Here is a 22,056-nt window from a genome sequence, read left to right on the forward strand (position 1 = left end):
GGGTGCCAGATTGCTGCAGAGGGAGAAGGTGGGTGGTCCAGAAAGAAAGCAGTGAAAGGGTGCGTCAGAATGCTGCATGCAGTGTGTCCTGAAACTGAGGCAGACGCCAGCAGATCCAACACTGGCAGCACAGCAGCCCTTTTGTGCGCCTCCCCACCCAGCAACCCCCTTAACCTGCATCCTTCGATCAGTTCTTCATTCTATTAATCTAAATCATGTTAATAATAGCATTTTGCATTTTGATATGCACAGAAAATATACAATCAGTTAGTTAATTATCGTTCGATACACAAACAACACATAAAATTCATGAAAGAAAAATATTTAAATGATTTGTTACTGAACGTGAATAAGAGTTGAAGGGACAATTCGAATTGGTTACAAGATGTCTCTCTCGTAGAATATTCGTAATATTTGTAAGAGTCCAAGTGACAGAGATTAACTTAAGTGTCGAAAGAGTCCAAGTGACAGAGATTAACTTAAGTGTCGAAAGGATCGATTTTGAAAGTTTCTTTCAGACTTCGATCTTTGTAATGAGATGCTTTTTAACTCAAACAATTTTACACGTATGAATTGGAATCGATATTTTTCCATAAATATCAACCGCATGCATCGGATCGGATCAAATCGACTTGATCATCTCGATCCATGTTCAGTCCATCTCAAACGTTCTTTTTGGGTCTATATCGTGTGATTCCCTGTCCAAAAATAATCGGGTCGGGTAGGACAACTTCAGACGTGCGCATCCGCCCTGAGCTTAAATAATGATAATAAATAATAATAATATAATAGCGGTTCCCTTTTTAAAGCTCTGCGCGCTCCTCTGCCCCCGCCCCGGTTCTTAGGGTTCCCGTGAAAGCGAGGCTCTTCTCTCCCCGTTTGCCCCGATCTTTTGACGTCTCCAAGAAGGTAATTACCTTTTTTTTTCCACCCGCTTTGATCCATGCATTTGCTTCCCTAAATTTGTCCATCGGAAAAGATTCCGGGTTGATTGATTTCTCCTCTGTATATTTTTGGCATCATTTCTGGTTTTTCTCGTTTAGATTTCGCTACGATTGACTATTTTTTATACGGTGGTCCTTGTTTGGTTCTTTCACGTGTTCTGAGAACGAGACTGAGAAAAAGGGACGATGTCTGGGTGGGGTTTGGAGTGTTCGGTCGGATTGCTAGCTTGGTTGGTTCATCGTCTCTCGATAAATGCTTTGGACAGAGGATTTGAGCTACCGGGTTTAAGGTTTGGTGGTTTAGGGATTTCGAACTCGTTGTATTTGGTGTTTTTAGGGGTTTAGGCTTTTGCCGATGCGGCTTAGGAGGGGGAGGAGGAGAGAGACGTGGGAGGTCACTCTATAACCCTTAAAAGAAAAGAACCGGACTGCATCGTCCGTGATGGTCCGCGTCTGGATAGGCCAAATGGTGTTCCATGTTGGAAGGAATTATTATATCGGCAGACATTGTCATGTCTATTCTTTTACTTCTCTAATTGTTCTTTTTGAAACATGGAGACTGCAAAAGATTTTTATCCTCTGCTTGGGATATAATGTATGCATGCATGCATACATATATTGTGTATCTACACATGTAGAGAGAGGCTTTGCCACTTCGACTTATTCCTAGTAACTGTTATTTGTGTAGTCTTTGTCTTCCAGTTTTAGTAGTTCAAAGTTTGATAAATAGTTTTAAGCTCAGTTGTCCCCCACAGAAAAAGCTGCAATACTTAATCAGTAAGGTATCATGCAACTATTGACTTTAGTTCTTTATGTTGCTCTCATATTCACACATTTTCAGGTTAGGTTATGAAAGTTAGTCCAGTGCCAGCACCAATCCATCTGCCTACAGCTAAGGGAAAGGTGGCTCCAAAGGACCCTGAGGCACCAGTGGTTGAGTCTACAATGCCTGCTTGTGCCACTGAATATTTGGTTTCTAGTAGCAACATGTCCTAGCGTTCTAATTCTCTAAAGTTGTTATCTCATATTTATATTATTCTAATGTCTGAATTTTCTAACTCAGAAGAAGGCCATTCCATCTATATTCAGAGCTCGCCTCTCAATGCGAAGGTTCATCAAGTCAAGGAAGAGTTCAAGAAATTTGAATCTATTAAACCTGGTGGTGTCAAAGTTAGAAACCACAAAAGCATGTTAGAAATTCTCAAATTTTACAATGCACATCTGTTTGAGTGGTTGCTGACTTTTTTTTCCACGCCCTTGTTACTTGCAGATTGAGCACTTTAGTATTGGCTTTGTTGAGTTCAAGTCACTTAAATCCATGGAAGCTGCATTTGAGGTATGGTAAAATGACTGTGTTCAGAATTTGTATTCATTTCCATGATTAAGCTTTTCTATAGTAAGTGCATATGAACTTTGAAGAAATTGGCGAGATTGTCTCTTATTATTTATCAGATGGTCTTGATTCATTCCTCAATTTTATTTGGATGTTGTTTGCTATAAGGCATTACTCTCCTGGGGCACAATGACCAACTATAACTGGCTCATGTAGCCACCAGTGATGCCACATCACAGGCACCACCAACATGCCAGGCCTGCAAAGAATTGAAGTATTATGGTGTATTTGTACCTTTTATTTCCATATCTCACCAGATGAAGTCAGTTGCCTTTTTTATTTTGTTATTTAAGGAACACCATGCCAGTGATACCATATCTTTCCGTATCTCACCATAAGACTTAATTGATTAATCATGCTAAGTATTTGTTTGGTATCATCTTGATTTTTCATTTTCTAAAAGTTGGACACCTTTGTTATATTTTCACTTTGTTTTTATTCTTCTAAATAGAAATAAGTTTAGTGAATAAAGGAAACTGGATAGGACATGAGAGGCAAAGGGTCTGAAAAAAGTTATCTGCATGGGAAGATTACTTGCAATCCTCATTGGTCATGGTTACTTGTCTCCCTTTTGAATTTTTTGGTAGGTGAATTTTGTTTTCCTTTCGAAAGAACAAAGAAAATTGTATGACACAAAAAATAAAAACATCACTATCAAACATATGCATGTCTGGATTTCAAATTGCTCTTTTGAGAAAACAGGATACTTGACTATGCCAGAAATTACCTAAATATATATGGGGAAATAACTATCATGTGAACATAAGTTCTGAACAAGGTGACAGTAGCCATAAACCTGAATATATGGGAAATAACTATTATGTGACCATATGTTCTGAACAAAGGTGACAGTTTTCATAAACATGCAACTTCCCTTAAACATTTGATGCACTTTGATTGCTTGTCTGATTATCAAGAAGTATTTAATGTAATTTTATACATGTAATGAACAATTTATTAACTTCCTGTAAAGTTGAAACTGCAGTCACCTAGCAAGAGAACCAATATTTGTAGCCCTTTTCTTAGCGGAGTGCAGACTTGATGATAACGTCTTCGTAAACTTCCAGTTCTCACCGTGGACTTTGCTGTTGGTCATATTTGTTCCTGTTTATTTGTTTGCATAGAGAATCTAGTTACTCTATGTTACCATCCCATTTTCCGGAACTGGAGCTAGGAACAGCATGTGCAGATCTGAGATGAGTTTCAGATGTCCCAATTCTTTGTCCTTTCTGTAATGTTCTATTCAATGGAAAGGGTCTTTCTGGGAGATCTCTCATCGAGTCAGCGTGAGGCTATCTATAAAGTTTGTGCAAGCTAATCAACAAACCATGATCATTGTCCTTTAAGATATTAATAAATCATTCTATAATTTTCTTATTGCAAAAGATGGCATACTGTTTCTGTCAAATTGATGGTAAAATTAGTTGTTCTTCCTTTCTTTCTGCTGCATTACAGTCTGATACTTATGACTGTTTGCTTCTTCAATTGCTAATGGTGTGGCCACCAATAACAGCAATGGCAGTGGAGGAGAGGATACTTCCAACTGGGGAGAGGTCGATTCAGAAATGGCAATTTCAGGGGACTTAAAAGCTTTGGGGTCAATATGGGTTCCAGGAGAAATGACTTTGTAATCAGGTTGAGTACTCTGGTTGTGACTGAGGGCCACCATAGCAGGGCAATAATGGTCATCAGCAATGAGTCTTTCGGAATGGTGGACCTAAACAACTTGCTGTTACTGCATAAAGAATATTTGTCCCCTTGTTGAGACCCCAATCTTTTGGTATTAGGATTTGTCATTTGTTGCGGTATATTACCTGTGAATTCATGATTAAATTTCATTGGAGGTTCTTCTTGCAGGGTGTCAACGAAGAGATCCTCAAGCTTAGTTTGTTCCCACACTTGAAAGTTCCTAAGTTAAATCAGTATTGTTCTGCTGTTGCTTCCTGTGGATCCACCAGTGCATTACTAGGATAAAAGCTTTTGCCACAGGTACCACTCCAAATCTCCTAATTTCTTGATCATTTATGTATTTTTTTTTCTTGGAATCAAGATTAATTTTAGAATGAATTGTGCTGGATCTCAAATATGCATGAGCATCTTGAGCTTGCAGATTCAGTGTTTCTTATATCTAACTCTCATACAATGTTGTCTTGTACTGTCTTGTGCCTTGTGGGAGACCCTCTCCGGAGAGGGCATCCTGAGCTCATCAAATAGAAAGCTTGAAAACCAAATCACTATACTCTTGCAAACTAAGTTGTTTGATGATATTAATTAAAAGAACACCAAGACTAATTGTAATATATAAACTATGCTGATGTGCCAATTTTGCTCTTGATGGTTGCCGTAACATTTTTCTATGGATTAATCGCAGAGGCCTGTAGATGAGACAAACAGGATGAGGATGTTTGTTGGAGTCTTTGGCACACATCAGGGCTCTGTTTGGAGGAGTCTGCTCAATGCAAATGTCAGGTTGGGATATCTAATCTCCATGTGATTGCACCATCACCTCATCTTGCGAGTAAATAATTCTAAGTTGGTCTAATCCAGAGGTTCTAGATTAATTGCATCCTTAATTTTCGTTAATGTTGATGTCTTACATGGAAGTGCATAAATCTGCATTATTCTTAGCTGATAACATAGTGGAAGCAATTATAGAACGTATATTGAGCCATTGACTGAGTCATTTTGAAATCTCATTCCATAATTTTTGTTCTTCCTGGGTGGTGGTGATTCAGTCAACCACTAGATAACAAAGTTCATTGATTGGTTAGTATTCTAATCCCTCTCATGCAAATGAACGACGCATCAAACTTTATTAGATGCTGGTTTAAGTGGATGAAAAGATCGACATTGTTGATCTGTGCACTGGCAACAAATCCACTGATTGATGAGCAAATCCAATGACTGAAGGTAGGATAATATAGATAATCTCATGATAATGCTACTTTATGAGCAATGACGGACAACTTGCCGACCTTTTCCCAACTGTGTCTCTTTCGTTGCATTCTTCAGGCAATAATTCTCCTGGTTTTCTCATCCATAAGTTGGCATCCTTCTGTTATTCGTATTATTATCTCTTCAATAAAGCTATTTACCAGCAGCAAATTAAAATTTTGAATCGGGTCATGTTCTATTTTAAAGCTAACGTTTATGGTTTTCATGGATATATGTACATTCTTTTCCAATAATTCATTCGTACCAGTTATTTTCTCACCCTACAGAATTGCTTCGTATCTTTACTTCAGCTACGACTATAAACACGGCGACAACTAGGGTGAAGCGAGGAGCACTTGAGACAGAGAGACTGCCATTGTGGCTGAACCAACCCGTACTTGGTCGCGGTGATGTGGCCTCTTTCGACACATGGGACCCTCACAACAGCCTCGTCCGCCATTGGGATCAGGTAGCGTGAACCCTTTTCATTTTTCTCTGGTGATTCAGCACCCTGAGTGTCAGCTACACTGATGAGGGGAGAGCCGGACCGCGACGGACGGACACGTGTCGTAATGACCTCCACGAAACGTGCACCTCGGACAGCAGGAGACCACGTCATCGGCTCTGGCGCCAGGTGAGAGGCGCCGCGCCGCTTGGGTGGCGTTAATGCGTACTTCCCTTAAGCCACGTGCGACACTTCCCCCCGGGGTTAGGACACGTGTCCTCCCCGGCTCCGGCGCCGCGCCCTACCTTACACGTAGGGGCATTTTGGACATCACAAACACTCCTGGAGAACATGACCCTCTGGCTTCCCCTCTCTACCGCCCGTCTCTTTCTCTCTCATGTTTGATGGCGTCCCTTCGAGTCGTATACGAGACTTCATCTTCCTGTACCCTCTCTAATATATATGATTCTGAGCTCCAGGGGGTTCTAAGATCTCTTTTTCGTGTTCTTTTCTCTGTTTTCTCCTCGTCCCATATCTTCTCTGCTTGTCCTCCTAGTCACCTCTAAACTTCGAGTCGTAGCCGACACCACCTTACGGGTTTGAAATTAATAGATAAAAAAGATCAAAACTGTGAGAAAGAAAGTTCGCTTTTTGATCGGAAATCTGTGTCTTTTGTTCCGCGGTTTATATCTGATCTTATGATGGAAGTAGGGTTGGTGAAAGGGGAGGCGGAGCTGGAACGTCAGTCGTCGGTTATCGAGAGTTCTCCGAGGGATTTGCTTCGTAGATTGTCTGGAAACAACTGCTTCAATGAGCAGCGGGAGGTTCCGAGCGGGGAGTCTGATGAGGTCGAGCTCAATCTCAACCTCGGCCTCTCCCTCGGCGGATGCTTGGGGGTGGACCCGAGGGGGAAGAAGCTGATTCGGTCATCGTCGATCACGTCCTTCTCGTCGCTGCCGTGGGAGCACGAGTTCTCTCCGGGAACCCCGACCATGGTGAGGACGAGCTCGTTGCCGACGGAGACGGAGGAGAAGAGGAGGAAGATGAAGGAGTTGCAGGGCTTGAGACGGTTGGAAGCGAAGAGGAAGAGATTGGAGAAGAGGAAGTCGATCAAATCATGTAATCCGAAATCAGATGTGGGTATGGACGGAGGAAAGAGTTTGGCGCAACACTGCACAGTCAACGGCCGCCTCAGCCTTCCGATCGGTAGCCAGTTCAGTGGGCTGTTCAGTGTAGCCACTCCTCCAGGCCTACGGCCGTGGACGTCAGGGTCTAAGATCACCGCAGCACAGGGGTCCGAGCTCGAGAACCAGACGCCTGCTCGAGGTACTGCATCCTTGTTGGATTTTGGTCAATTCCTGCTTGTTATCCATCGTATCGATGATGTTTTATCCTCTTTGTTATCTATATATTTTATTGATGATGAGTTGCTGAGAAAGTAAGTGTTTCTTTGTTACTTTTATTATATAGGGATAAGAGAATTTATTTATCTTACAGTGGGTAGAAGGTAAAATTCTTGAGGTTGATAGTCGTTTAGTTATGATATATTCATGATGGACGTATCGAGCGGTACACCAGGGCGTAGTTTTATGATATATTCATGATAGGCATACCGGGATGTCGTCGGACCGGTATATACCGTCCGTACCAAGCGGTACCATTCGAAAGTGCATACCGATATGAAGTATGATGCAGTCTAAATTTTGTGTTATTAGTGTTTCTCCTCTATTAACACTAGCTGAATGTTTTGAGTAATTCATGTTGCTAGTTTCTTTCTAAGTATCAATTTGTAAGTCATTTTAAGTTTTAGTAGGTCTACATTCCTCAACTGGACTAATCCTCAAGCTAATATATCTTGCATGATTACCTTAATTGGTATCATGATATACACAATTTATATTTGAAGTTAATCTGACATTTTCCTTTTGATTAACACACAACACTATTTTATAATTCAAACACATATTATTGTTCATGTTAGCAGACTGTAGATTCTGCCAAACAGAAAGTACTGATAACAAGTTCTATGTTTTGCCATATGTTGTTGTTTTTACATAAGTGCTGTTGTAATATGTTTATATAATTAATAGGATATCTTAGGTTATTGTCGAATATACTATAGACCATTAATGACTACATCAATTATTTGATCATGTTACATGTAGATCCTTCAAATCATTATTTGTGATGACAAGTTCCACCTTTTCGTCATAGATTCCGATATCATTGTATAATTGTACATCAAATAGGGAGTAGCAACAGCAAGTTCCTTTTTTTTTCGTCATATCATTGTTCGAAGATACTTCAATTTATGTGTTCTAACGACAACTTTCATCTTTATCGTCATATTTTCTCATTTTATTGTCTGAATATACTTCAAACGGGAGGGTGCGACGACAACTTTCATTACTTTGCCATATCACTATCCTAGATTCTTATATTATTGTCTGTATAGTAGTAGTGACAAGGCTCATTATTTTTGACATAGAATTTGGCTCATACTTCATTGTTAGCGATGAAAATAATGAATAGGGAACCTTGACTATCATCATATATGTCACCTATAATATAATAGTTGCACTTTTCTAGAATGCTACTGATTTTTTTTTTTTCTCGAAAAGGCGGCTGTTATGCTATCTCTTGAAATGTAAATTTACTGTTGTTATTAATCTTTATCTGGGGAAAGAATTGTAGTAGAAAATCTTTATCTGTTGTCTTCTATTTTATTTAATTAGTCTACTAGAATTGGTGGCAAGAAGTTTCCGATGCAAAAACATGATCTTGGTGCCAATGCTTCAATATTGTTTTTTTTTTTTTTGTAAGAAAAGAAAAAGAAATTAACTTCTTCTCCTTTCTCTATTTTATCAGGGTTGTTCAACCTGCCTGCTTTTAGAAGTAATGCAGATTTCAATGACACGGCAACTGTGCAATCAGTCTCTGCTCACAAGACTGCAATTGCCCCTCTCGTGTCGGGAGCTCGAATAACCATTACTCCCATTGGCGGAGAAGAAGACCCTTTGGAGAAGAAGAAGAAGAAGGTAACTTCAAGTCTGGGGAGGAACATGATAGGGGAGATGCCATGTGTGTCCACCAGGGGAGATGGCCCAAACGGGCGGAGGATCGAGGGCTTCCTCTACAAATACAAAAAGGGAGAAGAGGTAAGAATAGTATGTGTCTGCCATGGCAGCTTCCTAACCCCAGCTGAGTTTGTTAAGCATGCAGGAGGTGGTGATGTAACCCACCCTCTGAGGCATATCGTCGTCAATCCCATGCCATCAGCCTTAATGAGTTTAAGATGATGATTACCTATGAAAGATGGACGAATGTTACTTGCCAGGTACTTTTGAATTTTTTCTCTTCTCTTTGCTGCGTCTTCCGATTGGCCTTACGGAGGAGAGTTGGTAACAAGTCTTTGTGGTAGGAGCTTACGGGCAACTACTTAATCTTCTTCTTGGAGGAGGCACAGACTCTATGAGGGCCTAATGAGTCGTTTCTTTGCTCTTTGGTTTCTTTTCTTTTCCACTCCCTCAGTCAAAGAGGAAATTAGTGGACCAACCTCGAAACCCTCTCGTCGCTCGGATGATCCCCCCACTCCTCTCTCGAGAGCACACCCGGTGAATGCCTCCCGCAATCAAGAACGTTCAATATAAATTGGACGGGTGATACATGACTGTGATCACACGGTCATACGTCGACCGGTGTATTTACGATCCGGGCGAATTGAGGGCCGGCCCAACTTACCTTCTTTAAACGGGCTTTCATTTGAGACCCTTAACGGGCTCCATAGTGGGCCTTACGCGCAATAGGAGAGTAATACAAGTGCAATTATTGCTTTACAGAATTATATGATATAATAATACGTAATTATGGCTTTCCACGTTCACCTACAATACAAACACCTTTTCTTGAATCATAAAATTATTATCTTTATAATGGCATAAAAAAAACCTTCGAATGTAAAGTATAGTCCAACGAACACAGGAATTATAGAACTCACCAGAAAATTTCTTCTGAAAATTAGACAGACTGAATCACCAAGAAAAATTTCTTGGGTGATGTGGTGGAACCATTCTTGTTTGCAGCATTTGGGTATAATAATATTAGATAGTAAAAGCTCTTAGGTACATAAAAAATAGTAAAAAAGCTAAAAAAGAACTCTTTGCACTCTATCACAAATAAAGCACCCACCATAAACAAGGAGAAGCCAAGTAATGTCTATATGAACTTTGCTTTAATGTTAGAGCAATCTCTTAAATATTGACTTAATAGATTCTGATCTACTATATATCCAGGAACAAACACTAAACTTCTTGACATCTGAAAGGTCAATGAGTATTTAAGCCTAGAACATTGCAAAACAACTATACATGCACATGCTGTCGAATGCAAATAAAAGACGCCAATTAGATGGATGATGAAAGCAGGCATGTACATCTAACCTGAGTTGGCAAGGCATTAGCTTTACATGAACTGATGCTTGAGATAACACTACAGCTGTGGGGTAATCAGATTGTCCAAGTCAAAGCCATACCAGCAAATAAGGCCAGTTGACGAACAGAAGACGATTGATCAAAGTTTTAATTGCACTTTTTCCCCACATCCATCTTGGTCTAGGGAGACCTTTGGTGTCATAGAGACCCAAGAATCACCATCCATCACATAATGTGGCATTGATAAGCTGAGATCTGCAGAAATAGGTTGCCTCATTTCGCCATCATCAGCCTTGTCAATTGTTCCATCCTCAGACTTCGGAGGAAAAAGTGTAAGTACAGTACCTGATCTTTGTGATACATCAAGGAAGCTTGATGGACTGTCACAAATCTTAGACACTGGATGTATTTGATTGACAACAGGTGAAAAACTCTCTTGCTTTACGTATGGAGTCCTTGAAAATCCAGGAGGAACATCTGATTGAGCTGAACTTGTTTTATCCAACAACTTCACCAAAGGTCTACATGCAGGACCTGCCTCTTGTGAAATTGGGCTTTCAAATGGAAGGCCAGGAGGAACAACCCTTTTCCGAATTGGTTTATCTACCTGACCAATATCTTTGCCGCCTTCCATATCAATCTCCATGTCAACATCCTCATTGCTGCATTCAAAAGATGTAGTTGATGGACCATGCTTATTAGTCTTCAGGTCAGCAGCAGCAGGACTAAGAGAAGAAATCTCTTGCCTATGTTGATGGTGCTTCCGTTGTTTCACATGCCGAAACACACCCCATAGGTAAATCTGTTCATTTATACCTGTTTCCAAGCATATCAGTTTTAGAACCTCAATGAAATATCAAAGTCTCAAGTGACTAAAATTCGTTTTACTCATTATGACACTAAAAACCACTTTCCGGTCTAAACTACAGAGACATTATTTCTTACATTACAACGGAATAGAGCACCCCATTTGAATATGCAATCAAATAAAATCCAGAACAATTGTGAAAAAGTAAGAAGAAAAAAGAATGTATTTGCTAGCAAGTTCACATGAAAAGAGAAAGGTGGTAGAAAGGCCAAGTTGCAAACTTGTATTAATTAATAAGTAAAATTCCAGCTTATTATCAAACTGCATATTGTATTCAATACAATTTTGGTAGAAATAAAAAACACATAATTCCATGGTTGAGATTTTTATTATGTTTGTTCATATAAATAGAAAACATGCACTCACGATGAGAGTCCACTGTCAGTTGTTGAGATGGGTATATCAGTAGCTCCACGTCTTCTATCCAAGTTTGCATTGCAAAATCACATGAATCAATCCGCTCCAGAAGTCGAAAATACTTCTCTTTAGGCCTGTAAAAGATTGATGTGTTGATTAGCAAGAAGGATCATCTAGATTTAGATTATGGAAGGAATAAAACGAATTCATGCTAAATTGTTCAGTGTTATGCAGAGATCAATGCTTGGAGATTAAAATGCTGATGAAGAAATGGAGGAAAGCATCTGAAGATAATATGCCAAGATAGAGAACAGAAGGACATTAACCCAGCAGTGTTTCTTCCAATACTAAATTTCATATATAGAAACATGGTCAAATTACTTCATGTCAGAAAGAAAGTTTACCTCTCCAATTGACTAGGAAAAAAGTATAAACCGATGTCATCATAGGTAGGAGGATCTGACTGAAATATCTTTGGCCATGCATCTCTCCGAGGTAGCATATCGAGCTTTAACTTCACGGGCAACTTCTTCGAAATGTCATAAGCCTTAGGAGACACTTGAGAAGGAAAATGAGCTTGAATTTCACCATATATATGGATACCCATATCAAAGACTTCAAAGGTCCCCCTGTCCACAACAAAATGACAAGTGATGATTGAAGATATGCTGAGTCAGCAAAATCAACAACTGCAAATAAGCAGTATTCTTCTTATTAAAAGGATTGCACTTCTCCAGATATGAGTGATAAATTTTCAAGATAACAGCAAGATTCTATCAAGTTATCATGGTTAGATTGACAAGCAAACAAAAATGTTTATCCCCAATTGTAAATGAGCAGAAAAATCAAAGAACTCCCCTCATATCAGTACTAATAGCTGGTTGTCAAGCATACCCATATGAATTTCATTGGATTATGCAATAAAAATTGTATTACTAAAGGCTAAAAACATAATACTCATTTACCTCCTTATAGAGTATAAGAAGACAAATCAAAGCACTTCCCTCGTGCAACAACGTATAAACAGCTACTTGTCAACCTAACCTAGGTGAATATTAATAAGGTCACTTTTTGTATTATACACTAGGCAACATATTACTTAAAACTTGCAAAGATATGGTTAAATATCAATTAAATATCCTGAACTCATGATCACAGGCCTGTTTCTCAAGCAAACAACAAAGCAATAAGATATTGTGTGTGACATCCACTAAGCAAGTTTTAAGTTGGTAGTGATCATGAGTTCAGGATATTTAATTGATATTTAACCATATCTTTGCAAGTTTTAAGTAATATGTTGCCTAGTGTATAATACAAAAAGTGACCTTATTAATATTCACCTAGGTTAGGTTGACAAGTAGCTGTTTTAGTTAACAATTGGATAATATTATAAAATGATTTAGTTGGTAGTTAGGATGATACTTAATTAGCATGGGCAACCACTGCTGAGTGTAATTAATCTCCATATGATTTGTGCAAAGATTCCATCTGAAAGATAAATGTTACCCTAGTGTTGCATTTGCAAAGCAACTAAAAATAGCATGTTGTAAAGAGCATTATGTAAGTAGGAACTCATTCAGTGAAGAGGACTAATCAACTTGTCCACCCATAATTAGTTTGGACAAGTCTAGGACAGGAAGAGCATGTGAGGAAAAGCTAATTTAAGTTTTGATTTCTTTAATCAAGTGAAGATGTTTATAATAACAATTAACAGCTGCTTGTATATTTATAACATATATTAAGCATCGACTGCAATAGTTTATGTTTTCTTAATAAAAAATTGTAATAATTACTTAGAACTCTAACAATAAGCTCTGGGAGATCTGAGTCCAAAAAACAAAAAGATGCAGTTGGGCTGAGTTAACCCAAATAGATTTAAGAGTATTATTATTCAACGGAAGGCCAGCAAGCCAAACAGCTGGAATGTTATTGTTAGCATATTCGTACTGAATGAGAATGTCATCAAGAAAATCTAGAAGCCTCAAGGAAAATTTTAATAAAGCTGATGAATAATCTATAGTTTCTATAAATTGTATGGCAACAAGCTGTTAAATCAACTATATTATTGGCAAATCAATCCAAGAAATTATGATAGTAGGAGAGGTTGTTTCATGCATTTATTTAAGATAATGTTGGCTGTACCCTGTTTTTTTTTTATTTCAGGTAAAGAACATGTTCATCTTCACAACATATAAATTTGTATAAGATTCCCATTCCCTTCTCATATTTAATTTCCCAGTCATTCTTTTACATCATCAAATTAGTGCTGAGTCCTTTATATAAGCTGATCTTAGAAATGTATTACATTACAAGGGAAGTGCATTTAGGCCAATTCTCCTGAGTTGATAACTGCAAACTGTATGAAACTCTGACATATTTTCACCTTAAAGCACAAAATGCATGCTAGAAATTTGCATCCACTCTTAAGTCTTAACACATCTTCAATTGATGCAATCTGAATACGATATCTAATTATTTAAGCCATTATATAACAAGAACTATTAGCGATAATCAGATCTTTGTAAATATTTTAGAAGCTCCATAACATCATCATAACCCTTATCATCCAAGTTTTCCCACCAGTAGAGAATTAGCTGTGCTGCTAGTTGTGTGCACATTGAGAAGACTCAATGAAAGTCTAAAAACATTCTACAACAACTACCAACATAAGCCAATTGCTTAACATTTATATCTTAGGTTGAATTCTAAACCAAAACAAATACAAAAAAGAGGGACTTGCTAGAAAGCTTAATAGAAAAGTTAAATAGATAGAAACCTTTACCTAATTAATCAGTTGCATTTTAAGCTCATGAAAGCAAAGTGCAAATTTGAAACTTCTCTAAACTTGGGGAAAATCTAGATGAATCAGGAAGTTTCAATGATTGTTATACGGAGTAAAATTCATCACAAAGGCACAAATAATTCAACAATTTAACAATCTCAAAAACTTTGTATGGAGATCAATTCTATTTGACATTCAGAGCCAAGGGATTTTCAATAAGAAGTCCATTTTCTTTTGATTTGTAAGCAAGGGAGGCCTGAGACTTACTTCCAGCAGGTTCCTGGTGCAGGGTAATTCAGAAGCTTTTCATTTGGATTAATTAGCAAAGTAAGTGGTAGATCATTTTCTTTAGAAGCAAGTCTCTTGCACTGAGCAGCAGAACATACAATTCCACCTGTTAAAGCATGTAATTGAAATTCAGAATATAAGTTGTAGGTGTATCTTCTGCAAAATGACAAATGTAGACAATTTTTAGACAGTTCTATCAGATCTAATTTTATAAGTTGAGTGTTCTGAAGGAGAACTTAGCAGGAATATGGAGCCCTGCTTATTCTGTAAGGCAACTAGCCCTCAAATTTTTATGGGCTTTGGCAACATACAAAAACGATACAAGAACCCATTGAAGACACTAAAGGAAAACGGATGAGATGCATTGTATTAGGTATCTCAGACTCATGCAGATGGTGATCAGAAGGGAGAAGTAAAATAAACAATAAAGTTAAAAACCTACCTGAAGTGTCATATGTTCTTATTTTCTTGTTCCTATCTCTTGTGGGCTGTACTCCAACATCAACACATTTTGCTTCTTTTTCCTGGATATGCTTCAGTTGAAAATAATCAGAAGCAACAATAGATCTATCCATGTGTTTCTCCTCGGTAAGTGTGGCAGAGGTCTCTCCTGTTATCCATGAGAAGGGATAGTTAACAAAAATAACATACATGAATCTTTACAGTGTTCGATATGCACTGAGCAAGAGAGATTTCGATACTGGAAAGTGGCACATGCATACCTAAGGCCTTACATTTTGTTCTATTCTTTGTTCTATCATCAATGTGTTTTGAAGCATCGGAACTAATGTTAGAAGCTGCAGGTACAATGGACTTCAAAGATGAATTGTAATCTGTAATACCAACAACTCTTTCATGAGTGACTGAGAAGTAGAAACTCTTGAATATAGTTGAAAACACATATAACCATGACTCAGGAAGATCTTAAATGAAAAGGAAAGCAAAGAAAAGAATGTTACCAGATCAAAGGTGAACCAGAAGTGTACCTGAAACTTTATTTTTTTGCATGTTCCCTTCTTTGTCATTAATAATATCTTCCCTAACTATAATGGCTTTTCCAAGAGAAAGGTCAGTGTCAGTGTCAACAGTTGCTTCATTTGGTTGCCTGGGAACCCTGGTACTTGTCAAACGACAGGATCTAGAGATACTGGTGAATGATTTTCTTGAGTTAAATGGACATACACTTCGACGACATGATACACCTGAATTACCCTGTTTACAGTATGCTGTTGCACCATAATTCAAGGCTACTTCTTCAAGTGTAATAAACTTAACTTTGGCATTTTCAATTGTCTTGACGGAAACATTAGAGAATGATGAGTGCATTGGATGCCTTCTATTCTGCTGCTTTCTACCATCATTAATTTCTTCAGGAGTTGGATCATCATTCAAGTGGGTACTTGCTTTAGTTGGAGATTTAGCCCTCTTTGAATCAAAAGTACAAATTTTGAAGGAATCACTTTCTGTACGTGTATCCTGCATCTTTCCTTTATGAACTCCATGAGCTTTTGACAGACATCCATTACAATACCAAACATCTGGAACCCTAAATTGCAGAACTTGCATGCAATAACTGCAACATTAAAATGAGAAATCATTATATTAAAAAAAAGGATTGAGATAGCAAAGATCATCATAACCAATGTAACGTAAAGCATATAAATCTTATTAAAGGCCTATGCTTAGTATTTCTGGCTTTCCCTGTGCCAAATGAGCTGGAACTGACCAAATAAGCAGAACCAACTGGATATTGTATTATTAATTGATATTGTAAATTTTTCGACTAGATTGCATCTTGTAGGCCATAGGAAACTAAATGACAATATTCAGAAAATATATAACCAAAGAAAAGTGACTAGAATCTCTCCTGTCTGGAATTCTTTTTCTTCTCGTATTCTTCATCTATCAAGATCATAAATTAATTTGAAAAATGTCGTAGCATATAGTTACAGTATCATATGCTTGGACGTGTGAGTCGAGCATCCAATATATAAAGAGGAGATTATCTGACCCTTCTAGAACCATAAAACGAGCCTTCTGGAGTACAATCATCCAAGATACTCTAATACTTCACTAGGAAAAGAGAAGCAGAGTTACAAATATGAACCTGGACTTAGTCACTTCAGCATTTTTTGCAGTGTCAGGAGGACCACCCTCTGATTTACTAATACTTAGCTATTTTGGTCAATACAATGATTATATCGTCATGGATTGTGGTGATTGGGCCACAATTGACATATTGCATATGGTAGCAACAGATTCATGGGCTTGTAATACTTGAAATATTCTTCATGTGCAACAATAATTGGGGTCCCATGGGTCTACATATGGACATTAAGCATTTAAATGAAGAGACCGTGGCACCTCAATACTACAATAGTAGAAGAATATGACAAGATATACATACAAATATGAGTTTGACTAATATTTACAACTTCGCTTCAAAATTTTAAGCTATGATGACACACACCATATGATCACTGGGTCGGTATGTTACTTATGTTGTGAGAATATTCCATCAGCTTAAGTAAGGCTATCTAAAAAGCAACCAAAAGAGAGTATCCAGTGCACGAGACCCCCACCAATGAGGGGTCTAGGAAGGGTCAATGTATGTAGCTTTACCTTCAAATATTTAAAGAGCTTTTTCCGTGACTCGAATTATGGTCTCTCAGGTCGCAAAGTGTAGTAACTTTACTGTTATACTAAGACCTGCCCTCAACTAGAAAATCAACCACATTGTTCAATTTTTATTTCCGCCTAGATGGGATCCAATACAATCCATATCCTTTGATACAAGAGTGTAAGTTCCAAAGGTTGGTTTGAAAGAAGTATGGTGGGATGGAATAGAAACTAAGAAAGGCCATACATAACAAGGCCATACATGACAAAAAGGAAATTCCAAGAATAGAGTGTAACTGTGAAGTTAAGGGAGAAAGGAAGGAAGTTAGGAAGAGATAATTTGAATGATCTGGATGTTGTACTTAGATTGCTGAAACAAGATCCATAAAGCTGTTTGTTGGAGCTTAACTAGGTTAATTAAAAAAAATCTATGAATGTACACATGCATATATGTGTACAAAAAATGTAAAAGGCCTGAAGGGCAAAAAAATATTATATTTGACAATATAGTAGTTTTCTACTTAGCCATTTCATTGGACTGAGTTCATTGTTTGTTTCTAATAGACAGTGCAACTTACAAATCTCATGTTTCAAAATATCTGTAGACAAGTGAATGCTAGTAAAAGTTGTTGGGTTTACATGTGTTCAGAAGCCCTTTTGCAACAATGACAGGTGACGATATCTTCCATGAAGCCACTGTCTCCACAAATATCACAGATTTTAGTCTGCAAGAATAAGAGAATGTCATTGCACTGCATATGAGCAATAGAAGTAAAAAAATAATGCACAAACCCTGGATGAAAAGAGATACAGGAACTTGGTATAACACAAAAGAAAATTTGAAGTAAATGTCCTGCCTAAAAAAGTAATCTTGGATCATGGAGTCAATGCTATAACTATGTAATCAAAATGATACAAATAAAATATTTCCCAACCTAACTTTGATTTGTAGCATATTTCAAACTGAACCTTTCAAATAATACATGGTAGGCATCAATCTTTCAGTAATTCTAGACTAGAAATTGCAAGTTAGGAAAAATCAAACACTTTGTGATTCTTAATCTTCTCCTTTTTGTACATATTTAGAGTTTTCTTTTAAATTAAAATCAATAGGCGTAAACCTCTGATCCAATTTTATTCTCCTTTCATACAGGAAATAGCTCTGTTCTCAGTACAAGTCATCATATGAATTCCCCACAAACAATCCTCACCGACTGGAGCTGTTAAACCCTTATTTTCTTCATTTCTTATTGATGCTCATACCATTTCAATTTGTAACTTGTCTTCACACGCTACATTGACACCTCAATCACTTCTCATGAAAGATCCCTGGCTCCTGATAGATTCATCTAGTTCGTTAGGCAACCCACCTTGTTTCTATTCATTTCGTGGCATTACCATTTCAAAATACTCCATATTGTTCTACTACATGATCCACTATTTTATTTGTTCTCCTTATGCATCCATTAAAACATTTTCGCTTTCCTTGTGCAAAACAATGGGAATCACCTTTCCATAACCAAAAATATACTAAACATGCTGCAGCACATGATCTTCCATCACATGCATAAATAGATGCCATATGCGTGGTACGCCATTAAATTATGCACAAGGATTTTAAAGGGAGCATCACTTTCTGTTCTATCTCCACATTAATACATCGTCTCTTGCTGCTTCTCTTGGTACTCAGCCAGTCTCTTTAAAGCTTTCTTTTCATCTCTCCAACAGGCACTGATATGATTCAGCACGCCACAAGCAGTAGGTTTTCACTCCCTACTAGCGCGGAAAAAGATGTGCAATCTCGAACGGAATGAGAATATGTCATTAGATGTTTAGCATAAAGCATTTGACAAATTGTCAAATGATTACTTAGCTATCCAATACAGGATTTATTTTCCATTCAAAAATACCTAATAAGCTACAGAAAATTTAAAAAGAAGAACCGATTAAACATTACCCATCAGAAAATTCAAAAGAACTCGGTTCGGATTAAATCCCATAACATCAGAAAAGAAAATAAACGGAAAAAATCGAAACAAAGGGAGAAAAAGTAAAAGACGGCACATTTAGAAAGAGACACAGCAAGGCATGAAACAATGGAAAGGAAAGAAGGCATGCATCGAATAAGCTCTCTCACCTTCTCCGCCTTCTTCTCAGCATTCGCCATTGCCGGCAGGCGATCGATACGACCGCGAAGAGGCCTCTAGGGTTTTAGAGCGAAAACCCCAGAGCTTCTCCCCTTGCTCGAAGCGTAAAATCGACTACGGGGAACCGATGGGGGAGACGAAGCGGTCCCTCTCTCTCTCTCTCTCTCTCCCTCTCTAACCATGTGTGGCTACTTTCTTGGCGCTTTCGTTTGAAACGCCATTTGTCGCACCCACTGCCTGCCTCACTCACTCAAAGGACGCCGTGCGGGACCCATCAGTGGGTCCCACTGTCACGTCATGGGTTAAGTGATCCTTTTGCATGGGCCCCGCTGACATCCAACTATAGTAAATCATCATGGTTTCGTGATTGATCGGACGGTCAAAAAATAAATAAATAAATATATATATATATATATATATGAATGTATATATATATAAATATATGTATGTATATATATATATGTATACATATATATATATACATATATATGAATGTATATATATATAAATATAAATATATGTATATATATATATATGTATGTATATATATATATATGTATGTACATATATATATATCTTGACATACAATAATAGTGGGTTATTATGGTTTCGTGATTGATCGGACGGTCAATAGCACGGTAGAGATGGAAACGGAGATGTTGATGGACGATGGATGGACGATCAAAGCTGGGGGGTGCCATTAGGACAATCATGGCCGTAGCTGGGGAACACGTGTCACATGAGACTAGATTCCGATGGATGATTGGCTCGGTTTGCTAACCCAAAACCGAGCGGCCGAGCGACTCGGCCGGATTAGTGACGTAGACCGGAAATTAACCCAAATTAGCACTATGAAGTTTATATTCCAACTAATTAATTTATTGAACTTGACTAATATAAGAATGACTAATTAGCGTCAGATCCAATATATGATCGGATCTAACACGGAATACAGAGTATGGATCCAAAATTTTAGATCAGCATGAAATCTGATATTTGATTGAATCCAACACGAAATAATAAATATGGATTTAAATTTCTAGATGTGACTCCATCAACTAAGGCAACAAACATGTCATTATTCCATACAATATCATAGTGTCATATCAAATGATAGTCTATCATAAAACATCCTAATGGATGTGTAGTGTGTATATTAGGATTAGTAAGTGTTTTTTTTTATTCTCAAAATTAGTATTTTTGGAGGACAAATAATGTAAGTATGGAAAGGCTTTGTGTAAAGAAAGAAATTTTAAAAATTAAAGCATGACTATACAATAAATACCTTATATATCTATATCTTGAAAAGGAAGTATATAAGGAAATATCTTTTTAAGTGTCAATTCCTCTCTGGTAGATTAAAAAGTAAGTCTACTAAGGAACATACTAGTGGGTGGTATGTAGTGTGTATACTAGAATTGACAAATATGTTTTTGATTCTAAAAATCGATATTCTTGTAGAATAAGTAATTCAAGCACCAAAAGAATACTAAAAATTAAAAGTCATTTGTCTCCTTTGTCCCGTCATTTTTGTTCGTGTATCATCTTCTATAGTTATTTGTCTTCATCATTATCAAGAGAGATAAATGAGGGAGAGAATATATAGTACAAAATGATCGTCATAATGAACCGAAAATAGATGATGGGTGGTGGTAGTCTATGTTATGCAATTAGCTAGAATGGTTGACTATAATACTTCTATACTGAGGGTAAAGACATAGACAAGAGTCTTATGATAGGACGTTAACATTTCGACTACGACAGATAAGAATGAGGATTAAAGAGTGGAAGTGATAATGACACAAGCGATGAAGTTTAAAGATAATTTTATCCTTTTATAAAATTAAAGATCCTCTACAAAAATAAATAAAATAAAACACCAAAAGAATACTAAAAATTAAAAGTCATTTGTCTCCTTTGTCCCGTCATTTTTGTTCGTGTATCATCTTCTATAGTTATTTGTCTTCATCATTATCAAGAGAGATAAATGAGGGAGAGAATATATAGTACAAAATGATCGTCATAATGAACCGAAAATAGATGATGGGTGGTGGTAGTCTATGTTATGCAATTAGCTAGAATGGTTGACTATAATACTTCTATACTGAGGGTAAAGACATAGACAAGAGTCTTATGATAGGACGTTAACATTTCGACTACGACAGATAAGAATGAGGATTAAAGAGTGGAAGTGATAATGACACAAGCGATGAAGTTTAAAGATAATTTTATCCTTTTATAAAATTAAAGATCCTCTACAAAAATAAATAAAATAAAACACTTCCAAAAAATAAAAATAAAAACTTGAAATTTTTTGGGAATTGCCTAACCATAATTGAAACATTAAAATAACAATTTCAAGCAAAATATTCGCCCACCGTGGGGCTCGAACCCACGACCACAAGGTTAAGAGCCTTGCGCTCTACCAACTGAGCTAGACGGGCTTAACAAGGTCATTTTGGTAATAAATATATATATTAGTAATATTATTTATTGTAAACAACTTTACCACAAACAATCCAATGATTTCATGAGAAATAGCTCGATCAAACTACTATGCTCGGAGATCTCGGATTAAATTGAATACAGGTATTTTGACAATTCACATTGGGAGTATTAGTGGTAATCAATGGGAAATATGGTTTCAAATTAGTCATATTTTATCCCACATAACTAAATCTCAACTATTTTGAAAGAATATTCTTTGTCTACTTATATTTTTTTAATTTAAAAATTATATTTAAATGATTATTTATAATGCATTTTATAATATATCAGTTTATATTTATAATCTCCTTAATTTTATGAGCAGAATCAGAGGATTATAAAATTCTATGGGATACTAATAT

General features: G+C 37.2%; 2 protein-coding genes and 1 non-coding gene across 7 annotated transcripts; 1 reads left to right on the forward strand and 2 right to left on the reverse strand.

Annotated features, from left to right (window-relative positions):
* Nucleotides 1–798: 798 nt before the first annotated feature.
* On the forward strand, nucleotides 799–9,594 carry LOC103989236 (ninja-family protein AFP3-like). 5 transcript variants are annotated; one of them, XM_065154638.1, is made up of 9 exons: nucleotides 799–909; nucleotides 1,786–2,134; nucleotides 2,215–2,280; nucleotides 3,851–4,117; nucleotides 4,195–4,326; nucleotides 4,709–4,806; nucleotides 5,583–7,042; nucleotides 8,585–9,053; nucleotides 9,248–9,594. In XM_065154638.1, exons 7-8 carry the CDS (start codon nucleotides 6,415–6,417, stop codon nucleotides 9,013–9,015), a joined length of 1,059 nt encoding a protein of 352 aa, XP_065010710.1. In that variant the 5' UTR covers nucleotides 799–909; nucleotides 1,786–2,134; nucleotides 2,215–2,280; nucleotides 3,851–4,117; nucleotides 4,195–4,326; nucleotides 4,709–4,806; nucleotides 5,583–6,414; the 3' UTR covers nucleotides 9,016–9,053; nucleotides 9,248–9,594. The 5 variants fall into 5 exon arrangements, with proteins under 5 accessions (XP_065010710.1, XP_065010709.1, XP_065010714.1 ...); XM_065154637.1 differs by lacking the exon at nucleotides 9,248–9,594 and having other exon boundaries at nucleotides 1,786–1,877; nucleotides 2,008–2,134; nucleotides 8,585–9,064; XM_065154642.1 differs by lacking the exon at nucleotides 9,248–9,594 and having other exon boundaries at nucleotides 1,786–1,877; nucleotides 2,008–2,114; nucleotides 8,585–9,064.
* Nucleotides 9,595–9,973: 379 nt separating this feature from the next.
* LOC135640323 (uncharacterized) lies at nucleotides 9,974–19,364 on the reverse strand. Its single transcript, XM_065154635.1, has 9 exons — nucleotides 19,198–19,364; nucleotides 17,700–17,785; nucleotides 15,428–16,014; nucleotides 15,164–15,274; nucleotides 14,884–15,051; nucleotides 14,421–14,547; nucleotides 11,776–12,000; nucleotides 11,381–11,505; nucleotides 9,974–10,962 (listed from the first exon to the last, which is right to left on the reverse strand). Exons 1-9 carry the CDS (start codon nucleotides 19,225–19,227, stop codon nucleotides 10,286–10,288), a joined length of 2,136 nt encoding a protein of 711 aa, XP_065010707.1. The 5' UTR covers nucleotides 19,228–19,364; the 3' UTR covers nucleotides 9,974–10,285.
* Nucleotides 19,365–21,578: 2,214 nt separating this feature from the next.
* Nucleotides 21,579–21,651, reverse strand: TRNAK-CUU (transfer RNA lysine (anticodon CUU)). The gene has a single exon. It is a non-coding gene; the product is annotated as a tRNA-Lys (tRNA).
* Between the last annotated feature and the right edge of the window lie 405 nt (nucleotides 21,652–22,056).

Source organism: Musa acuminata, chromosome BXJ3-6, assembly GCF_036884655.1.
Source record: "Musa acuminata AAA Group cultivar baxijiao chromosome BXJ3-6, Cavendish_Baxijiao_AAA, whole genome shotgun sequence".
Taxonomy (NCBI): Eukaryota; Viridiplantae; Streptophyta; class Magnoliopsida; order Zingiberales; family Musaceae; genus Musa; species Musa acuminata.